General features: G+C 37.9%; 6 protein-coding genes across 11 annotated transcripts in view; 3 read left to right on the forward strand and 3 right to left on the reverse strand.

Annotated features, from left to right (window-relative positions):
• The window catches only part of dym (dymeclin), a 41,730-nt gene extending 38,507 nt beyond the window's left edge, over positions 1–3,223 (reverse strand). The window contains exons 1-4 of the mRNA XM_044012584.1: positions 2,992–3,223; positions 1,310–1,502; positions 968–1,020; positions 699–792 (exon numbers count right to left, since the gene is read on the reverse strand). Coding sequence (XP_043868519.1) covers positions 699–792; positions 968–1,020; positions 1,310–1,449 — 287 coding nt within the window. The 5' untranslated portion in view covers positions 1,450–1,502; positions 2,992–3,223. The remainder of the gene's footprint in view (positions 1–698; positions 793–967; positions 1,021–1,309; positions 1,503–2,991) is intronic.
• Positions 3,224–4,784: 1,561 nt separating this feature from the next.
• On the reverse strand, positions 4,785–6,635 carry LOC122758399 (UPF0729 protein C18orf32 homolog). Its single transcript, XM_044012562.1, has 3 exons — positions 6,538–6,635; positions 5,305–5,524; positions 4,785–5,044 (listed from the first exon to the last, which is right to left on the reverse strand). The coding sequence occupies exons 2-3, from the start codon at positions 5,485–5,487 to the stop codon at positions 4,979–4,981; spliced, it is 249 nt and encodes an 82-aa protein (XP_043868497.1). The 5' UTR covers positions 5,488–5,524; positions 6,538–6,635; the 3' UTR covers positions 4,785–4,978.
• A 423-nt stretch (positions 6,636–7,058) lies between these two features.
• Positions 7,059–10,640, forward strand: rad1 (RAD1 homolog (S. pombe)). The gene is made up of 7 exons (XM_044011918.1): positions 7,059–7,129; positions 8,012–8,213; positions 8,288–8,396; positions 8,561–8,718; positions 8,950–9,050; positions 9,428–9,526; positions 10,031–10,640. Exons 2-7 carry the CDS (start codon positions 8,019–8,021, stop codon positions 10,200–10,202), a joined length of 834 nt encoding a protein of 277 aa, XP_043867853.1. The 5' UTR covers positions 7,059–7,129; positions 8,012–8,018; the 3' UTR covers positions 10,203–10,640.
• Positions 10,634–14,013, reverse strand: LOC122758069 (ribosome biogenesis protein BRX1 homolog). The gene is made up of 10 exons (XM_044011917.1): positions 13,834–14,013; positions 13,357–13,468; positions 13,196–13,239; positions 13,039–13,109; positions 12,902–12,951; positions 12,733–12,806; positions 12,285–12,335; positions 12,065–12,166; positions 11,788–11,916; positions 10,634–11,203 (listed from the first exon to the last, which is right to left on the reverse strand). Exons 1-10 carry the CDS (start codon positions 13,981–13,983, stop codon positions 10,961–10,963), a joined length of 1,026 nt encoding a protein of 341 aa, XP_043867852.1. The 5' UTR covers positions 13,984–14,013; the 3' UTR covers positions 10,634–10,960.
• Positions 14,014–14,513: 500 nt separating this feature from the next.
• On the forward strand, positions 14,514–17,543 carry LOC122758068 (tubulin alpha-1B chain-like). The gene is made up of 4 exons (XM_044011916.1): positions 14,514–14,640; positions 15,515–15,737; positions 15,830–15,978; positions 16,389–17,543. Exons 1-4 carry the CDS (start codon positions 14,638–14,640, stop codon positions 17,364–17,366), a joined length of 1,353 nt encoding a protein of 450 aa, XP_043867851.1. The 5' UTR covers positions 14,514–14,637; the 3' UTR covers positions 17,367–17,543.
• A 1,002-nt stretch (positions 17,544–18,545) lies between these two features.
• Positions 18,546–21,011, forward strand: part of dnajc21 (DnaJ heat shock protein family (Hsp40) member C21) — a 5,411-nt gene continuing 2,945 nt past the window's right edge. For all 6 annotated transcript variants that reach the window (XM_044011909.1, XM_044011910.1, XM_044011913.1 and 3 more), the window contains exons 1-5: positions 18,546–18,968; positions 19,562–19,655; positions 19,741–19,864; positions 20,070–20,198; positions 20,691–20,995. In XM_044011909.1, the coding sequence (XP_043867844.1) occupies positions 18,872–18,968; positions 19,562–19,655; positions 19,741–19,864; positions 20,070–20,198; positions 20,691–20,995 (749 nt within the window). In that variant the 5' untranslated portion in view covers positions 18,546–18,871. The remainder of the gene's footprint in view (positions 18,969–19,561; positions 19,656–19,740; positions 19,865–20,069; positions 20,199–20,690; positions 20,996–21,011) is intronic.

The raw sequence follows: 21,011 nt of genomic DNA on the forward strand, positions 1-21,011 counted from the left end.
ACTCTTCTACTCCAAAAGTTATATATTGTAGCTTGGCAATCTGAGCTTTGAAAAACGATGACACTTGTTTACCCAAACTGCTGCACATCCTCCTTTTTGACAACAAACAAAATGGTGCAAACAGGTCAGTCATCATCACTCTCAATGACTCTGCAGAATGAACATATGCTTTGAATAAACAAGTTCTTGTTTATTCAAAGCAGAGACAGAAAATTGGGCCAAGATTGGTACAAAACCAATGTAGAGGATAAAAAATGATCGGAACCATCCAGTAAAAGCCACAGTGTTTCATAACCACTAAACACCAACACAGTGGCGTGTAATCAGTTCCACAAATTGGCAATTTGCACATGGTAATTATGTTACATCCAAAAAATGTAGGTTTGTTTCTGGGATACAAACAGAGATAACTTCAACCTCTAATGATGTTCAGCACAGAATGAAGATTTTCCACCAGAGGCATTTGGTGATTTGGGCAGGATTAAAATCTGGAAAATTAGTTTGGCAGTGAGAGCAGAATGATGTCACATGTGTTGATGGTTATACCTCAGCAGTTTTCTCATGGGAAACTCCAACCATTTCTATTTTGCTTTTGAAAACTAGGGAATCCCTGGCCAACTGTGATCAAGCAATGTAATGGCTAGCATTTATTACAAACACATTCAGCTGACTCTCTTCCCACAGGTTCCCATACTCACTCTTCACATTCTGTAGAGATCTTCAGTTCTTTGGTTCTTCCCAGAAAAACTCTCACGAGAGAGCCAAAGTTCCCTGTTCTGGGATTGTTTTCAACTTGGAAGACAAAAAAAACAGAACAGGGTCAACATGACCTAAAGAAGACTTAGACATACAACATTCTGATGTTCCAACTTAAACTTCAGAGATTATATATTAACATTATCAGTATTAACAACTAAACTGGGGAAAGAAAACATACACAGATGAAATCACAATAAAACTAACATACTCAGCGTTTTGGCCAGGGGGATGACAGCTTCTTCCAGCAACTTTGAGTCTCCACTGTTAGCAGGAGAGAGATGTAAAGAAAATGAAAACATGCTTAAAAGTTTGCAAGTTTTTGTTTTTATTTCGTTCGGCTTGTCCCTCTCTGTTAAGGATGTCAGTAATAACAATTAGTGCAATAGATACATTTGAGAGATTAATGGTTATCACAAAATAAGTTCAGGTTCAGGTTCAGCTCTGTCACACAGCCAAGTAATGAATTATTTAATTAAATTAACAACTGTGACTCTGTGACTACTGTGACCCTACACATTGCCAACAGCTCTTCAGCTGGACCCATGTTTACCTGCTGGTGGGACTGATGAAGGTGAAGGAGATGAGCTGATTCCAGAAGGGGTCATTCTCTGATATGGACTCTGTGCCCACCAGGGACTTGAGGCTTGGATTTTCAGACAGGTCACTGACCTGGCTGGTGTTAGCTCCCATCTCTACCAGACTCACCACCCTTTACGGCTTTTTCACCAGGCACATGCCAGATCCTGGAGCAGAGGGAATGGTTTAATGTTTAGCATCACCCCACATGATGAACAACTATGTTACAAACAATAACATGTGTAAAAGCACATAATATACAGAATATTATGTTTATAAGGCTGTATTAAAAATTATCTATGTATTCTCTCGTCTTTGTCCGTCTGTGGGCAGCATGACTCATAAAGAAAGGGATGCATTTTGATGACATTTTCTGAGATTGAGTTATAGATATAAAACAAATCTGGTAATGATCCTTACATGGATACAGATTCAGGAGTACAGAGTACAGATATGGGAAACTAAGCAGCTTTGGCAGAAGTTTTCTATTCTCTGGGTGCTGAAGTAGGCTGCTATTTGGAGTACAAACCTGTTTGGATATGACAAGTTTTGTTTTGTTGTGTTGTCAAGTTGTTGTGTTGTTTGTTGAGTAATTTGGAATATGAGGTTTTTGGAGCTGCTGAATTGTATTGCTGTCTCTTAATCTCAATGACAGTAAGCAAAAATAATAGAAACATACAGCATATGCAATACAGCACCACAAACTGCACTAAACTGATATTATGAACATTATAACGGGCTTCATCAACTACTGTATCAAACAATGTATACAATACATAGATAAAAAAAGATTTGTAGCCTTTTACATTCCAATACACATGGTTTTCAAACTGTGGTATGTGTACCACCAGTGGTATGTGAGCTTCCTATGGTGATACTTGGGAGTGCAAGTAGTGCATAGAAAATTAAACAAATAACAAAAATAATAACAATTCAGTTCACCTTATCTCTTGTTCCAGCTTACCCTAATTCTGCTATACCAGTGTCTGAAGTATATGTGAGGGAGAAGATGATGATGACAGAAAATTACCTTATTGGGAATAAATCTGCCTCCTGTGAAAGGTCCTTAACTGCTTTCTAGTGCAAATTTTCTCAGGGGATAATAGGTATGTATGTAAGTTTGAGAAGCACTGCAATACAATACTCAACAGCAGAAGAGGACAAACCAGGATCCAGGATTTGTTTTGTTTTTTTCCTATCCACTGACACACCTTAGACACATAGGTGTAGCCAGTCAACCTAGATTTGTGAATAGGCTCATACAGAAGAAGAGGTCATTTTTACACGGAGTGAACAAGGATGCAGTGTTCCAAATGTCACAAATACAAGTCATTCATTTTTATAGTATTCTTAAAATAATGGAGACCAACATTTTGTTTGCATACAGAGTGTTGTTTCTCGTCCTTGTTTAGTTGTGTATGCTCCCTCAGTCAACCTACAGTCAAGACGTTAGCTAGCTCATCCAGCTTCAAGCACAGTAAAGTACCTGCGCCTCAGAGACTTTTACAGCTAACATGATGCACTCACAGCCCAGAAAACAACACCGGTTAACAGCTGGGTCAAATGCACATATGATTGTCGATTGATAAGTAACTGTCCAGAAATACAAGCTAACGTCCACTGCTTGTTTTGCAATCAGCTGACCGCTCGACTTACCTGTCATAAATGCTTCTCGTAGTTTCCTGAACTCTCTCGGCTCTCAGGACTTATTTACTGGCAACGGGTTTCTTCGTGTCACTACACAGCTTGTTCCACTTCTGTTTTTCGAGCGTATTTAACGAAGGCAAATGCTTAATTTTCTGTGTAAAATATGGCTTTCAAGTTTACACTACAGACCCCTTTCAGCCATGTTTAACACGTCGCCACCCCTTGGGCACTGACGTCATTTACGCATGTGACGTTGCAGATAGAAATAGGGCACCTAGAAAACAAGTGACCGATCTAAACCTTCCTTATCTACGCTCACACTGGCGTTTATCTGAACAAATATAGATCCAGTCCCAATAACAGAGATATTATGGCAAGCAGTTTTAACACTTGTAGATATCTGCAATTAAGTGTTTACTAGTCAAATTGATTTTTACAGTTTACAGTATGGAACGAGATCTGCACTATGTTAGTAGTCAAAGATGCCCAGAACGCAACATAGACAGTCCTGGTCAGAACTTATGGAAAGGTTGATATTTATTACATCTTAAAGTTGAGATTGTTTCTATTAAAAATTAATATAAAATATGTGACATTTGATTTGAAATTTCTCAAAAATTGTACAGTAAAAATGTCCCAGAACTTGTGGAAATGTTAATGTCGCGAATTGATACATTCCCGATTGTGTGAAGCATGAACATTGGACTTTTAATTTTAAATTTCTCAAAAACTGTACAAGAAAATGTCTGATTTACAAAAAAAATGCCTACAGAATATTTTTTTCGCTTAAAAAGTTTTAATATGGGACATTTACTGACATATATTGAGTTTGCAATTTGACTTACGATACATTGGCGATTCAGTTCAAGATTGACTCTTTAAAAGATTGAAAACTTCATTTATCGTGGCACAATGAAAATATGAACCACTCATTGATGCAAGGTGATGACTTGAACCATGTAAATCAATCCCTGTATTCTTGTTTATTTACATGGCACAAGCAATCGCGAACAATTTAGAATAAATTGCAACCTTCTCATATGCTAAAATGTATTTCAAATTGCGATTTCGATTTGAAAACGATTCAGTGATCTGTCAGTTTTATTGTATTTAAATTGTTTTTAAACATGCAAGAGAAACCAACTTTAACTTTACAAAATGTAAAAAATAATTTTATTACTATTATTTATTAAATAATCTGTGTTCATTATTAGTCCCAGCTGTGCAGACTTGCAGATCCCTCCTTGTTACAGTATATTCAATTATTTTGTCATTAAAATCTACATAATAAAGTACATAATAAAGTCTGAATGGTCTTAAGAAAACAATACAGTCAAATGAGTACAAACCTTGCAAAGTTTTTGGTGAAACGGAAAGAAAAATCTTTCCGTTTCATCTTTCTTTCTGATTATTATTAAAACAGGAGCAGGGATTTAACTTCCTGCTAAACATTATATTTATACTGCACATTAAAGAATATAATGCTGAAAAGGGAATTCATAAATCCTTTTTGTGCTTTACTGCTAGAAAAGCACCAGATTCCAAAGATGAAGGTGGAATTATTCATTACAAATTATTTCTGTTAAACAAGCAAGTACTTCTGCTGCTACAAAAATCTGTTTAAAAGCCCATATTATTTCTTAAATAATTCACAGTGTGAAGTAAAAAAACTGTTTGGGGAGGAAGCACAGAATAATAAAAAAAAGAAGCAAGATATAGATCATCATTTTTTAATTCAAGATGGTGTTAAAGTGTAAATGTCTTTAAAAAACAAATTAGCTGAGACTGCACATCCAATAAAATACATACATTATTTCAGGATTAGCAGGAACACAAGTGAAAATAAATCATTCTTTCAGACAATTTCTGCAAATAATAAAACCTCTCAATCCAAAGAAGACAGAAATGGAAATTCATAGTTTATCTATATTATAATCTATATTATATTACTGAAATATTTACAGTGTTTTATATGTATTATTAAGATTTAAAGCTGTCAGTCTGTCTTCTTATCCGCGGCTATTGTTGTTCCATTAGCAGTGGCGTCACCGTTGCTCTCAGTCTGAAACAAAAGCATGTTTTTTTTTTAAACAACTGAAGGTATTAGTCATGATGAGGTTGTGTGACTCTTAACGTTCCATTAAATTATGTTCAATGTAACATATTTTTAAGATATGCTTCTGTTTGGTTACCATTTGCACCTCAGGCGAGTTGAAATTAATATCACAAGATTGAAAGTATTTTTTAAAAACTATGTATAATTCCAAATACCACAGTATCATAGAAGGGAGAAAGAATTCTGAAATGTATTTATTTGCTTACCTTGCAAGTCAAATGACTGTTTTCACTAACGTTTTGGTCACTAGTACCACTCGTCTCCTTGACAGCTTTTTTGGTCCAAAATTTATTAATGAATGGTGAAATGAAGGGATAAATGATTGGCTCCAGGAACCTCTTGTAGACCCACAAAAGGACAGGGATCACAATACAGGGAATGCACACCATGACTGCAGCTCAGACCAAAATGCCCAAAATGAAGACCCTGGGAAAAAAAAAGACATTTATTTTTGTAAAGATGTCCAGCTGTATTTACAGATATTTATTCAGGCATTTGGGTAAATGCAGTAGCCAATGTAGATACTGTGAGAAAATGAAAAAGCATTTGCATTTGATTGTTTTCTTTAACTGATGGTTTTATTCATTTTTATCATCTGTTTTAATATTGTAAAGGTATATACTTTCAAAGCACATTGTAACCTTGTTTTGAAAATTGCTATATAAATAAATGTACTGTTGTTCCTAACCAATATTGAAACATTTTCTTCACTCCAAACAAAAACATCTCTAACCTGAGCTGTCGAAATTACTAGATACAAAAATCTAACTCCACTTTAAATAAATTGAATCATAATATCCAACTGCAGTGTCTTCGTGAGCAAGAATTCAGCTAGCTCTTTAGGAACGTTGATATATTTTATTTATTGTGAAGTCCTTTATTTAAAATGCTCAAACCAAGCTGTGAGGTTTGTCATATGGCAAGCCTTTTAAACATATCTGTGCCGTGATTCGTACTCGTCAAAACTTCAGTTTTTACTACTGACTATCTGAAACTTAATTCAATAATTAAATAAATCTTGAACTTGAATTATGACGAGTGATAATGACGTGGATATACGCAACTTGAAGATCGCTATAATGACAATCCCCATACACATGATTGGTAAAAGTGACGTAATTCTGACAAGTAATCACTAAATTACGGATATCTGTAACTGTAGTTTTGACTAGTAAGAATGACGTTGCAGATATCGGTAGTGAATGCCCTACCGATTAAATGTTTAAACCGCTCGCAATAATAAATAGACATGTAGATGCGCCTAAATCTTAATATTTAACCTGAGTTGCCATCTTGTTGACTATTAGCTAAGGCTAACTGTCTGCTATCGCGCGGTAGATAAATGAAAAAGGGTAAGACTGTGTTAACCAGCAGGATAGACACGTAACAACCAGACAGTACAAAGCAAAAAAAATAGTTGTATAAACAATAAACCTCACCTGACACGGTTCGTAATAGCGTTGTTACCACAAACCGACAGGAAAGACTGGGCTTTTCTCGATCGTTCTTCCGTCCTTCTTCTTCTCCTAGGCTTTCGGTAGGCTGTACGTAAAATGGCGTAATACTGCCCCCCGCAGGTACAGGGCAACATTACTCTATATTCTCACATACAGTAAAATGTCTTCCAACAGATTCTCTTATCCAAAAATCGATTTAAAGGGGAAGAAACCCCTCAGAAAATCACTTTTGTAACTGATATAAGAGAAACAAATTACAAATTACTATTACAAAATTCCACCAATGATTTAAACAATTATTCAAATCATTACAATAAATACTTATTACTCTGCGTACTTTACTCAACCTTGATAGGTAGACTAAAAAGAAGAAACTGTGGCAACAGTTCTAAATTGCAACAGTTCTAAATTGTAAACAGCAGGGGGCAGCTATACCCCGCTGTTGCGTCTGCGCTGCCAAAACCAAAGAAGAAGAAACATAAACATAATTTCCGCCGGACTTGCAAGAGAGAAGTAGAACACCGTGGCGCTTTTCTTGAAAACATAACAGTACTAAATTCTGAATTACAGCTTTGTAAGTGTTTTGTTACTCATTTCACAAGTTAAACTGAAGTGTTCTAGAACTATTATTATTCAGTGTAGATGTGAAAACGTGCACAGTATTATGTGGTATGTTGCTGTTTTCATTTGTTTAAAACTTCGATGCCATGTAGCCAGCGTCATCGATTAAAATCATAAAACTAACATAAAACTAAACGTGCACTTTTATTCTATAAATGATTATTCGCAGCCTAAGAAACTAAAGACAGGAAGAGAATTCCGCGAATGAGTCTCACATGCTCTTTCATTCCACATGTTTCACAAGTAACATCAAAACTGTTTTAAACTGTTTTTGCATTTTTAGAAATGCATTATACGTTTCACAAATCTGAAATGGTATTTTCAACAACCTGTTTATAATCTCAGTTTATGTGTAGGTGTAACTTCTTCAGCATCAAATGGTATCTAAGAAATAGAAGAGAAATGTCTGTTTTAAAATGAACCCTTTTAGCCCTTAATGCACACCGTGCCAGGATCTAATAAACTTGAGTATGACATTAAGTATGATGTATGTGAAGTGTAAAGTGGTGACACCTATTAAATAGTAGAGCTATGACGCAAGGTAGTATTGAAGATAAAGTATTGTAGAAGAAGGTTATAGCAGTGCACACTGTGAGATGGTCATTCTAAATGTCCTGTCATAAACGTTTTGCAGACTATATTTAGTTGCAAAATTGTGTCATGGCCATCTTTGAACCTCTCTCATGGGATAATGTAGGACCCTTCATTGTTTACGACCGAAGAAATCATAATAATTGTTTCATGTGTGGTCGTCTTTCATCTGGGGCAGCCCAGAATCATTCAAAATGTAGTGGACAATTTTGCCACTCAGCACTCTTGTCATTTGTTATTTCAGTGTGACAATGCCTCTGTCCACGCAGTCGCAGGCTGATGATGAGCAATACGTGTTAGTAGCCAGTTTGGATAATGCCCGCAATCTCTCCAACATACTGAAAGCTATCACCTTCAAAGATCATGCCATCTTTAACGCTACACCCAACGGCTTGAAGGTCACCGTGGAGGACTCCAAGTGTCTGCAAGCCAATGCTTTCATTCAGGTCTGTTTGATTAACCTTTATAATGAACATGTATCTCCTTTGATACAATAAATAACTTATTCATTTTATTACAGGCTGAGATCTTTCAAGAGTTCACCATAAAAGAAGATGTGGTGGGTTTCCAGGTCAATCTCACTGTTCTGTTGGACTGTCTCAATATCTTTGGAGGAAGCACAGTGCCAGGTAAACTAAAAGGAAACCTAATTGTAGAGGAAGCAAAAAATAATAGAGAGAAAAAAAACACATACTTGTATTTGTACTATTGACTACATTTATTCATTTTTAGCCATGTAATTATCCCTCTCAGGTCTCACCATGCTCATTATCACCCTTGTCTGGTGTCACAGGAGTATCAACAGCCTTGCGGATGTGCTACAGAGGATATGGTTATCCCCTGACCTTGTTCCTGGAGGAGGGTGGTGTGGTGACTGTGTGTAAGATCAACACACAAGAACCAGAGGAGCCCATTGACTTTGAGTTCTGCAGCGCCAACGTCACTAACAAGGTGAGTTTCTACATTTTCATATAATGAAACTGGAATACAACAGTTGTATTTATAAAATCAAGTAATAAGCCAATAATAATCACTTCTTATAGCTCCTACAGCTACTACTGAACATTTTACATTTAGGAATATGGAAGACAGTATGTACTGTGAAAACAGCAACTGTTTACATAAAGTTGATGACGGACAGTATAAATGATTACTTCATATCTGTCTTTTCGTCTTTTTAAGGTGATCCTACTGTCAGAGAGCCTAAAAGAACCCTTCTCTGAACTGGATATGACCAGTGAGGTGCTCCAGATCACCATGTCCCCAAGCCAGCCCTACTTTAGGTTTGTTGTCATTCAAGAAAACTATAATTCCCCTCATCAGTTATTGTGCTCTTATTTATATAGCATTAGCAAACAATGATGTGGTGATATATCAAGTGAACGATTTAAAAGGGATATAACTACTATATTCCTTATTGTCCTTGTTGTCAAATATTATATTTAATAATGAGTGTTTCATAATACTGTCATTGTCATTTAAATTATCAAGGCATTACTACTTAATGTATGATTTTGTACATACATTTAATCTTTAAACAATAATTAAAACAACCAAATAGTCTTTTCAGGGAAGCAGGCAAAACAAATGTGTATATTATTTGGAATATACAGATTCTAACCTTTTCTTTGACTGATTTTGTTCTTCCTCCTCTGCTCAGGCTGTCAACTTTTGGGAATTCTGGAAATGCTCATTATGATTATCCCAAAGACTCAGAGATGATGGAGCTGTTTCGGTGCAACAAAACACAAACCAACAGGTGAGCTTGGCGTCGTAGCAGTGAATGAATTAGTGTGAACATTTTCCCATGGATACTCTTTAACTTTGCTAAATCAATACACGCCAGCAATCAAATTGATGTTTTCACTATTGTGTAGATTGCAAAGCTCCCTACAACACACCAGAGTGTGTATGCGACAACATCCGTGAGTGTGTAGGACGTTTAGTTAGTAGATCGAGCATTACCTAATGAGAGACCATCAGAATATTAAGTACTTTCAGGATATGAATAGCCTTTTAAGTGCACTTGTAATTGGCATCGAACAATCAAAAAGATGAATGAATAAAGTCCAGCCTTTTTGATTTGCTCATTGCATTATTTCATATTGTAATTTACGTTTGTTGTCACGAAACATTCACTCACAACAGTAGATATCATAAATAATAAATCACTTGTTGTATTTAAATGACACACAACAGACAGAGCACTTTGTGTTATTAAAGCTCTTGATTCTTTGTTGTCCCTTCTGTTTAATGCTGACAGGTATAAGATGTCCCTGCTGAAGCCTTCCACCAAAGCCCTGGCTTTGTCCAGTAAAGTGTCTGTGAGGACAGACAGCAGGGGTTTCCTCTCTCTGCAGTACCTGGTCAGGAACGATGATGGACAGATTTGCTTCGTAGAATATTACTGTTGTCCTGATGAGGAGGTGGAGTGATCACAAAGCACATCCATTAACCCTCCTTTTAAATAAGCACTTCAGAAGAGCCCAGATGCTTTGACCAAGAATAAGAAGACTAAGGACATAGCACAGCCAGTGAATTGCACACGGGAATAAAAAGCAGGATGATTTGTTGGCAAAATGGACCCAGTGAGAAAGTTTGCATTGTTTTAACAACCTGTTCATAATTTGCCATATGCTGACATTGAAGTGCAACATTACCGGATATATAGCAATGTCACCTGTCTGGTCTTTCAGTGGGTGTGTTACTATGGAGACCCAGCTACTTTCAGTTGATTTCACTGCCTGTAACTGGAGCATGTAGCTTAGATTTATCTGCATATGCATTACTACTCTGCTATAATGTGCCCCTGTTGAATTGTGTATGCTGACACCTTTCAAGACTTGAAATAGACATGATACCGACAAAAGGTTTGATTTTTGTTTTATTACCATGGCATAGAAAACAATTGTAGACAAACAAACTGATGATAAAGGAACTATTAATCAGTAATGAGGGAAAAGTCAGCATCATAAAAGCTCATACTTTTATGACCACGAACACCATAATATTTATGATGTATGAATCCACACACAATGTCAATAAAGGCCAGATGTTATGTGCATAATTAAGATTGTCTCTAGGTCAATCAAATATGTGATGTTTCTGTGATGATGCGTTATTATAATCAGTCTTCGGTGAGACAAAACTGAACCAAAACCGCATTGTCATTCACTCCATATAGTCCACACAGCTACCTGCGTGCCATCCTTTGCCTTATGTAACCATTAACTTTCTTTTTCTTTGCCACTCTGGGCACCGGTGGTTCTGTTTCAATGAGAACAGGCTTCTCCTCAGCAGGTGTCCGGAAGACGTCAGCTGTAACGTCTGTGGTCAAATCAGTCTTGGCTTCAGTCCTCTTTGTTTTCTGCATCTCCTTCACCATCTGCTTCTCACGGACCTTCGCCGCTGCTGCAAGTCGAATCTCTCTGCGGTGCTGGAGGTGTGGGGAAAAAAAGGGAAACGTATGCACTTTTAGAAAAAAAAACACCCCTTCCAATTCAAATGCCAATGATCGCAGAATTTGACAGACATAATAAGTTGAGCATTGAGACTTTTGCACAGTACTGTAAACTTAAACTTTGTAATATAAATGGTTTGTAGCACTTTTCTTGTCTTGATGACCACTCAAAGATGCTGTACACTACAATTTTTGCCATTCATCTATTCACTTACACTTTCATACAGTGCACTTATGTGCAGCATGTAATGACATGCAATGTAATGCAGTGCATTTTCTATCACTCTTTTCTACCACAGGAGCAATTTGGGGTTAAGTGTCTTGCCTGAGGACACATCGGCATGTAGACTAGTGGAGCCGGGAATCAAACTCACAACCTTTGAGTTTAAGGATGACTCGCTCTACCACTGCGCTACCATCGTACTAATAACACTCACTGTTTCAGAAACGTGACAGCATATTGGAGACATTGTATACTCGTCTTGACCAACAAGCACAATTTAAATACAGATAAAGAAATACTATGCATACAATTTCAACAGATATGGACTGGCTATTACCATGTTTGGAGACTTGAAGTCTGGGTTTTCAAAGAGCGTAGGCCCCCCAAAGCTCCCCTGAAAGATCTTAATGAGGTTAAGAACAAAGCGAGGTCCGATCTCCACCAGAGAGGCGTCCTCTTCGATGATCTAAACATGGACAGAAAAGGCAGAAATTGAGGAAATGCATTAAAAACAATTTAAAAATTGAAAATGAAGAGCACCCACAATGGAAGATAAAAAGTTCCAGTGATGAGGCCTCTAACAACAATGTCATTTAAAGAAGAAACAAAATTACCTGGTAGTTTCTAAACCATATCCTGTTGTCTGCAATGGTGAATGTGAAGACATGGTCAACAAAAGGCTGACTCTTAGGATGGTAGCGTGGAGTGGAAAACGTCTGCAACAGTAAAACACAGATTAGATGTACCACTTGCTCAGGTTTCAATCAAACTAATGTTATAATGTAGTTTCACTATTGTACGCAGTTCAATTCAACAGGCATTTTCTATACAGACCTGGGTGAATAGCTCCTTCAATAAAGCATACTGAGGCTCACTGTCAAATTTCTGTGGGTTAAAATAATTCACAAACAATATTAGTCATTGTTTAGTTGTTGGCAAGTATTACCATTCAAAAAATTAGTCAGCAACATGACATTTATTTCTAATTTTTAAGTAATAGAGATCCCAACGCCAAGGATGGGAACTTAGGCCCTAGAGTCTGTATTTTCATATTGAGCTAAATAAGATATCACAAGACAATCAAAACTAGAATTACCAATTATTTGTTATTTCAAGAAACTCAAATGTCAGGACTGTAACTTTATTCCAATTCAACTGTTTTTTTTACTAATCAGTAATATGATCTCACGATACATTCTCTTTGAATTAGGGCTGCCCCCTTTGGTCGACCATTGTGTTGAAAATCAACAAAATATTTAGTCTGCTGGTCACTGGTACTCACTGGATCAAATGACAACAGTGGCCTGGATCCTTTGAGACAGTTTCCTGTCATCTTGAGTTCAGCCAATGTATGAACTGTGGAGGAGAAAATAACATGTTTTTTTTTCTGTGACATGCGACAATGTAATTATAACGTTGAATTTTAGGATTGAACAAAAGAAGTTACTCACTATTCTGAACTAGAAACTTTGCAGAAGGTCCATGAGGGCTGTTAGAAATCCTAGGGACAAAAATATGATTGAATCTTTAAATATGCTTGAGATTAGAGGAAAGCATTTACAGAATGTAACAAAGATAATACACTCACCACATGTAGAGGTCCTGCTTCTTCTTGGCCTCAAAAAATAGGCACTTGTTGCAGTTTTTTATTTCACACACCTGTAATATAATTTATCTTTAACAATACTGTTGTGTATATAAACACATGAGAGGGAGGTCAATAAATAAACAAACAACACACTCACCTCATTGATAACAAACAGCTTGTCCTTTCTGTCCATTTTTGTATCTAATATAAGAAACATAACATTTATTATTATGATGATAACCACAGCAATACTCAAATGAGAAAACACAGGTGTCTATGGGTCCTGTGGACAAATACCATTTAGTGTATGTGACCCACCTGCTTTTGAATGAGGCATCATGGTCCTCAGGTCCTGCATCAGGTGCCTTGTTCTGAAGTTGATGCCTCTTGAGGAGAAGATGAGGACTCTTTCCTTGTTGGTCCATTTGCCCTGTTCAAAGGTTTCCACAACTTAAAAACAAACTACAACTGTCCTCTTATGTAAAGATGTTTTTGCTTTTTAACCAGGATATTCGTGTAGGTAATATTGTATTAAATGTAATATTTGGTTAATTTAAGAATGTTTGTCATTAGTGGGCAACTCATAGTACTGTTTAAATGTAAACGATATATTCTGAAACCAAATACATGTCAGTATTATATACGTTTTCATAGTGATATAATAACCAATGCTACAGGATTACTCATAACTAAAAGCCACCATTGTAAACCAAAAACAACATAGCTGCAGAAATTCTGGAATTAGCCGTATAGCTAACGAACTGCAGTGGCTTAATAACAAGCCTGAGAACTTACCCCCGACACCGGCGCTGGAACAGTGATTTCATTATTATTCTCCTGTTCGCTTTCAATCGATGCATCGGCTCCGTCTGCAACAATTTTTACTTTCTTTGCCTTTTTACCGACGAGAGTCTGTCCCCCACGTTTTCTCTTGAACGCTGCCATGACTGTTTCCTACAACGCAGATACAACTCTCGCGTGACCATAGAAAAACGGAACACGTGGTCGCGGACGGGGAATAAAATGAAGTGGCCTCTCTTGGCGCGGAGGTGGTACTGTAGGGATATAATATAATATAATATAATATAATATAATATAATATAATATAATATAACATAACATAACATAACATAATATAATATAAATTACCCGTATTATATTTTTGTTCTTATTAATTGTATGTGCTATTATTTATGTTTTTGTTTTGTTTTTTGAGTAGAATGTTGGTTGTACATGTTCAGTTATTTGTTTTCTACTATATAACCTGAGGTCGACAGTTTTATTTGACTTTAAAATGTGCTTGATTTGTTTCGTATGTTCAAATAAAATGTTTTTTTTTAATATAAAAAACATGTCGAAGACGGTCACGAGTCTTCCACTTTAACCAGTAGGAACAACAGAAAAGGAGCACGTGTCAGCTTTCGGCCAATTGAGTTCAAATCTTTTTCTCGCGCTCAGTATAAATACACCCCTCCAAGCGCAGGTCGTCAGTTATTTCTTACACAGGAACATTTACTCCTGCTTGTGAGAGTAATTGTATTTTTCCGTATAATCGACCGCTACGTAGTTCACTTTGAGTTCCACCAAACTACTAGAAACATGGTAAGAATTCATATGTATTTTTCTGCTATTCAGGCATTAATTTGTTTTGCCGAGAATCAAACGTAATGTGTATTAAGTAGTATGCTATGTCTTGACTTATCTGTACTAAATGTAAGAAAAGTTGAGATTTTAGCTTAATATGTCGTTTTTGTTGTACTTTTTTGTTACTTTCTATTAAGAGCCACTGTAAAGGCCTCGGGCCAAATTAAAGGCCAGTGCTGCTTTATATAAGTGCTTCATTTGTGCCCTTTACAGAAGTCTTGAAGTTTAAAAGTAAGGTTGTCCCCTTTGTGAATGCCCCCCTGACATTTTTCACAAGTGAATAACATTTTTCACAAATCAGAAACTGTTATAAATTAATAGCCGCTTGGACTATACAGTCCATGTTTGACAAGTCTAAAGAAGAATGCTTTTTGATCTGGACCTCGTCTTATATGGTGTGGATGCAGAAAACACTGAAGTGCACCTTTCTTTCTTTTGACAAATGGGTAGAATGTTTTACAAATCAGAAATTGTGTTTCAAGTAATCTACTTCCTCTGGGACTATCCATTCCAGGGGTGACACTTCTTAAATTGACTTTTTTTTTCTGGAATTTATTCCAATATCATAAGTAAAATTCAAGTGGTGGGGGTCAGCAGGAGTTCAGACAATGATAAAGTTTACATCAAATGCCTAATATGTACAGTCAATGCAGGAAGAGATGACATAAATGAGGATCAGCTACTTTCTTCAATTAACTTGAAGGAGAAAATGTTTGACTTCCAGCACAATTATCATCTCTGATATGGTCTCTGACATAACATGTGCAACTGGCTGAAAGTATTTCCTTAAGGATTTCCATTAAAATATATGCTCTTTTTTCCCTTTTCACAGCGTGAGTGTATCTCCATCCACGTTGGTCAGGCTGGAGTCCAGATTGGCAATGCCTGCTGGGAGCTTTACTGCCTGGAACATGGGATCCAGCCGGACGGGCAGATGCCCAGTGGCAAGACTCGTGGAGGAGGAGACGATTCCTTCAACACCTTCTTCAGTGAGACTGGAGCTGGAAAGCACGTCCCCAGAGCTGTATTTGTTGACCTGGAGCCCACTGTCATTGGTTGGTGTGATCACTTTCTCAATGTAGGCAAATGTGTTTTTAGATGCACATTCCTTGGAATTTGAAACCATGTAATTGATATATTCCCTTAGATGAGGTGCGCTCTGGAACTTATCGCCAGTTATTCCACCCCGAGCAGCTGATCACAGGGAAGGAGGATGCTGCCAACAATTACGCCCGTGGACACTACACCATCGGGAAAGAGCTCATTGACTCAGTGCTGGACAGGATCCGCAAACTGGTGGGTAACTTAAAGTCAGGGGTAAAATTTTAACGGTTAACTCGTATGGGTTTCTCTAAGGTGAATGCAATCTTTGGAAGGATAAAATAACAAATGATAAGTTAGCCTTACCTAAATAAGCATTTATTGAACAACATGTATGCACTGTGTCTTCTCTGGAGTTATGTGTTTTACATAAAAATGTATGAACTTCATGTTAAGTGCATGAAATGGGTAATCACCAAACATTTATCAAATGTTTGGAAGAAAAAATAAAGTTTAAGTTGGCAGCATATATCAACTTTCTGAGAACAAGGTTGTAAAACCTGCATAAATGGACTGGATTGATCTACTTAATTTTCTATTCAAAATATCCAACATAAATCATTATGTATTTAGTATTTGATCACTGTCTCCCTCTCTGCCCTCAGGCTGACCAGTGCACTGGTCTTCAGGGTTTCCTGGTTTTCCACAGCTTTGGAGGAGGCACCGGCTCTGGCTTCACCTCCCTGCTGATGGAGCGTCTCTCCGTCGACTATGGCAAGAAGTCCAAGCTGGAGTTCTCCATTTACCCAGCTCCCCAGGTGTCCACTGCTGTGGTAGAGCCCTACAACTCCATCCTGACCACCCACACAACACTGGAGCACTCAGACTGTGCTTTTATGGTGGATAATGAGGCCATCTACGACATCTGCCGCAGGAACATGGACATTGACCGTCCCAGCTACACCAACCTTAACAGGCTGATCAGTCAGATTGTGTCCTCCATCACCGCTTCCCTGCGTTTTGACGGTGCCCTCAATGTCGATCTGACAGAGTTCCAAACCAATCTGGTGCCATATCCTCGTATCCACTTCCCTCTTGCCACCTACGCCCCCGTCATCTCTGCTGAGAAGGCGTACCATGAGCAGCTCACAGTGGCCGAGATCACAAGTGCCTGCTTCGAGCCGGCCAATCAGATGGTGAAATGTGACCCTCGCCACGGTAAGTACATGGCCTGCTGCCTGCTGTACCGTGGTGATGTGGTGCCTAAAGATGTCAACGCTGCCATCGCCACCATCAAGACCAAGCGCTCCATCCAGTTTGTGGACTGGTGCCCCACTGGTTTCAAGGTTGGCATCAACTACCAGCCACCTACTGTTGTTCCTGGAGGAGACTTGGCCAAGGTCCAGAGGGCTGTGTGCATGCTGAGCAACACCACCGCTATCGCCGAGGCCTGGGCTCGACTTGACCACAAGTTTGACCTGATGTATGCCAAACGTGCCTTTGTTCACTGGTATGTGGGTGAAGGTATGGAGGAGGGAGAGTTCTCTGAGGCCAGGGAGGACATGGCAGCACTTGAGAAAGATTATGAGGAGGTGGGAACTGACAGTGTAGGGGATGAGGATGAAGAAGGGGAGGAATATTAAACGGACATGTTTCATTACCGTACTGTAATCGCTGTTTATGTTGTGTGTTTTTTTTACAAATCTATAACTGCATTTGTTTCCACTTCTGTTTCTGCTTTCATTACAAAGGACCTGTATCAATGTTGTCTTGTTCTGATCTGTCCCTGTGTTGATGAAAAATAAAGTTCACTGACTGCATTAATGTTTCCTCTCAAATATCCTCCATACAATAGAAAGACAGTATTGTCCTTGCTGATTGAAGTAGTTTGAATTCTATTCCAGACTTTTCCCCCAGTTTGGCTGTTGCTGCTTTACTCAATAGTGTTAAGCAGATGTATACCATGCTTCAGCAGCACAAAAGCCAAATCCGGTGTTCACTGCTAAATAACATTGCATTACATTATTTTAGTCTATCATATATTTGTTCTGACTAAACAGTCAGATTTACATTTCTAAACTATTGTTGCACTCTGGTTTATGTAACTCCATTTTAAAAAGTAAAATTAGTTTCTCCAAATCCATCTCCAGAATCAAATAAATTACTTCTGGAAATTGTATAGAAACAGAGACATGCTACATGTGACCAAAGTTTTGTCTGACCCACAGGTGTAGGCCTTGCAGTCTTTGACCACATTTAAGAAACAATTTTAGAACCATTAAACAAGAAAGTAAAAGTTGACATGGTAAGACTGGTAGAGGGCAGTAATTTATTATAGTTTGATAAACTGAAATTAAATCACGAGAAATACATTAAGTTGTCAGTTTATCAAGTGTCCAAGAACAAAAGGTATAGAATTTGCATAAACAAAAAGCACAATTATTATACTGGACTCATCGTCGACCTCATTTTTTGAATTCTATTCAAAATATCTAACTACAATATTGTATTTATAGTCTAATAATACTATGTCATTGTCATCCAGGAATATAATTTGCTCTCCCAATCTACCTCCAGAATCAAGTTTATTGATAAATTATATTCCTGGAAACCGCATAGAAACAATGACCTACTATTTGTATACATTTAAGAACCACATAGTCTTTTGACCATACTTAAATAAACAATTTTAGAACTATTTAACAAACCAAAAAACAAAAGAATAATGATATGGTTGTAAGAACGGCAGAGGGCAGTAATTCACAATTATATTTTAAAATCAGCCTAAATTATAAACAGAAGAACCGCAATATTCTCGCGAGATTAAGCGGCACCGGAGAGAAGCCAACGTTCGTAGTTTATGGTGCGAATAAGACGTTGAAAAATAACTTCGTGTAGAGAACCTGTTTCATCAGTACAAAGAAAGTCGCACGTGTTTGAATATGCAAGGGATAAACATTACAACATTGGTACTATCACCCGAAAAGTGTGGATGGTTTTAGAGAAGAAGTGGAAGATGCTGCCGGCTCGCTAGCATGCTGTAGTTGAGTTAATGCTAAAGCTAGCTTCGTCTGGGAAAACGTGAGCAACATTACATTTTCGAGCATTTTTTTTAAAGACGGGTTTTTAGTCACATCTTTTTAAAAAAATGAAGTGCCACTACGAAATGCTGGGCGTGAAACGAGACGCAGGAGACGACGAATTAAAGAAATCTTATCGTAAATTGGCATTGAAATGGCATCCAGGTAAGTTGTAGTACATAATGACATGTCTGTTAGCTGGTGTTTTGAAAAACATGTTAATGCTACACGTTAAAGAAATCCGGAATTTCATTTGGGCTTTGTGTTTTTGTTGTGCGTACATGAGATTAAAGTGATCATTATTGGGCATTTGAAGTTATTATGATCTGTACTGAGCACTTGGGTTTTGTAGCTATGGTATTTATCATAATTAAATAACGAATGGTTGTCTTCATTTTCTCTGGCTTCAGTATATTATAGGGAGACCCACTTATTCAAGATGACAAACCATCACGAGCCAGTTCACAGCATTTACACAATTTCTTGCATAATTAAGATTATGGTTGCTTTATGACTGCTCAATGTTGAATAAGGAAAACAAGCTTTCTAATTTTTTCTAACAGTTTTCTGGCTTCTTTGCTATATATATATATACACACACATATGTATATGTATATAAATATATATATATATATATATATATATATATATGTATATATGTATGTACATATATGTGTGTGTCTGTGCCAGTTGACCTCAGTGGAGAGAATTAAAAAATAGGCCAGTTTACAGCTGTGATTTTGGTCTGAATCTTCCAGATAAAAACTTGGACAATGCAGAGGAGGCGGCTGAGCATTTCAAGCTGATTCAGGCAGCATATGATGTCCTAAGTGATCCACAGGAGAGGGCTTGGTTTGTACTCATTTCTTTCAGCACTACTTGGGGGGATCTCTAAACCTTTTATGTGGAGCAGTGTGGGTTGTTTATGTCTCAACAGGTATGACAATCACAGGGAAGCTCTGCTTAAAGGAGGACTGAGTGGGGACTATGAAGATGACAGCATTGACCTCCTACAGTACTTTACTGTCACTTGTTACTCTGGCTATGGCAATGATGAGAAGGTTAGTGTTTGTGTTCCTGATGGGCAACTTGTTGCACAAACATTAAAACCTAGGCAGAACTTGCTGAGATTGTTCAGGGTTATTCCTCTTAGCTGCTTCATCGTTTGAAGCATTGTGGGGGACAGAAATATAAATTTTGCTTGCAGAGCAGAATATTTATTTTCTCCTTAATAATTGTTTTATTTCGCCTATATTGTCTTTCCAGGGTTTTTACACTGTCTACAGAAGTCTGTTTGAGTCCATTGTTAAGGAGGAAATGGAGAGCGGCAAAGTGGAAGATGAGGAAGACGAGGAGTTTCCTTCTTTTGGAGAGTCTGAGAGTGACTATGACACTGTAAGTTACTTACGGCGTATATCCACTGGCTCTACTCGCCTTGCCTCGCAACGGCACGGTTTAAGTAGTGTTTCCACGAGCATAGTTCCAGGTACTATTTCTTAGTACCTGTTCCAAAGGCATGCTGAGTAGGTACTATGCAATGATTGGTCAGACTGCCGGCCACTGACTGAGTGTCATGTCAGATGTGGGTTGATCTCCAACAACTACCAGGAGTCTGGTGTAAAGTCACTAGTCACTCGTGTCTGTGTGCGTGTGTGTAGGTACCTTTTTTTTGTAGTGGATATGCAACCTGTGCCATTGCGAGACCAGAAGAGCCAGTGGAACTACGCCATTATAATACTTATTTTGAAGGGTTGTAATTACATTTGGTCACACAAATACACTAGTTTATTCAGCTGAGATTATAATAATGATTGTGATGTAGTGGCGGGTGGTGAGGGTTTTTTACCAGGATGATGTTTTCAAACGGTTTGTGTTTCCACATCACAGGTTGTGCACGTGTTTTATGGCTACTGGCAGAGCTTCTGCACTCGTAAAAACTTTGCCTGGAAGGAGGAGTACGATACGAGACAGGCCTCCAACCGCTGGGAGAAAAGAGCCATGGAAAAAGAGAACAAGAAAACCAGAGAGAAGGCTCGCAAGGAGCGCAATGAACTGGTGCGGCAACTTGTCGCGTTTGTCCGCAAGCGCGACCGACGTGTGCAGAACCATAGGAAGCTGGTGGAGGAGCAGAACGCTGAGAAGGTCAAGAAGATGGAGGAGCTGAGGCGGAAGCAGAAGCTGAGCCAGGCCAAGTGAGTCGTGTGTTCA

Source organism: Solea senegalensis, linkage group LG21, assembly GCF_019176455.1.
Source record: "Solea senegalensis isolate Sse05_10M linkage group LG21, IFAPA_SoseM_1, whole genome shotgun sequence".
In the NCBI taxonomy this organism is placed as follows: Eukaryota; Metazoa; Chordata; class Actinopteri; order Pleuronectiformes; family Soleidae; genus Solea; species Solea senegalensis.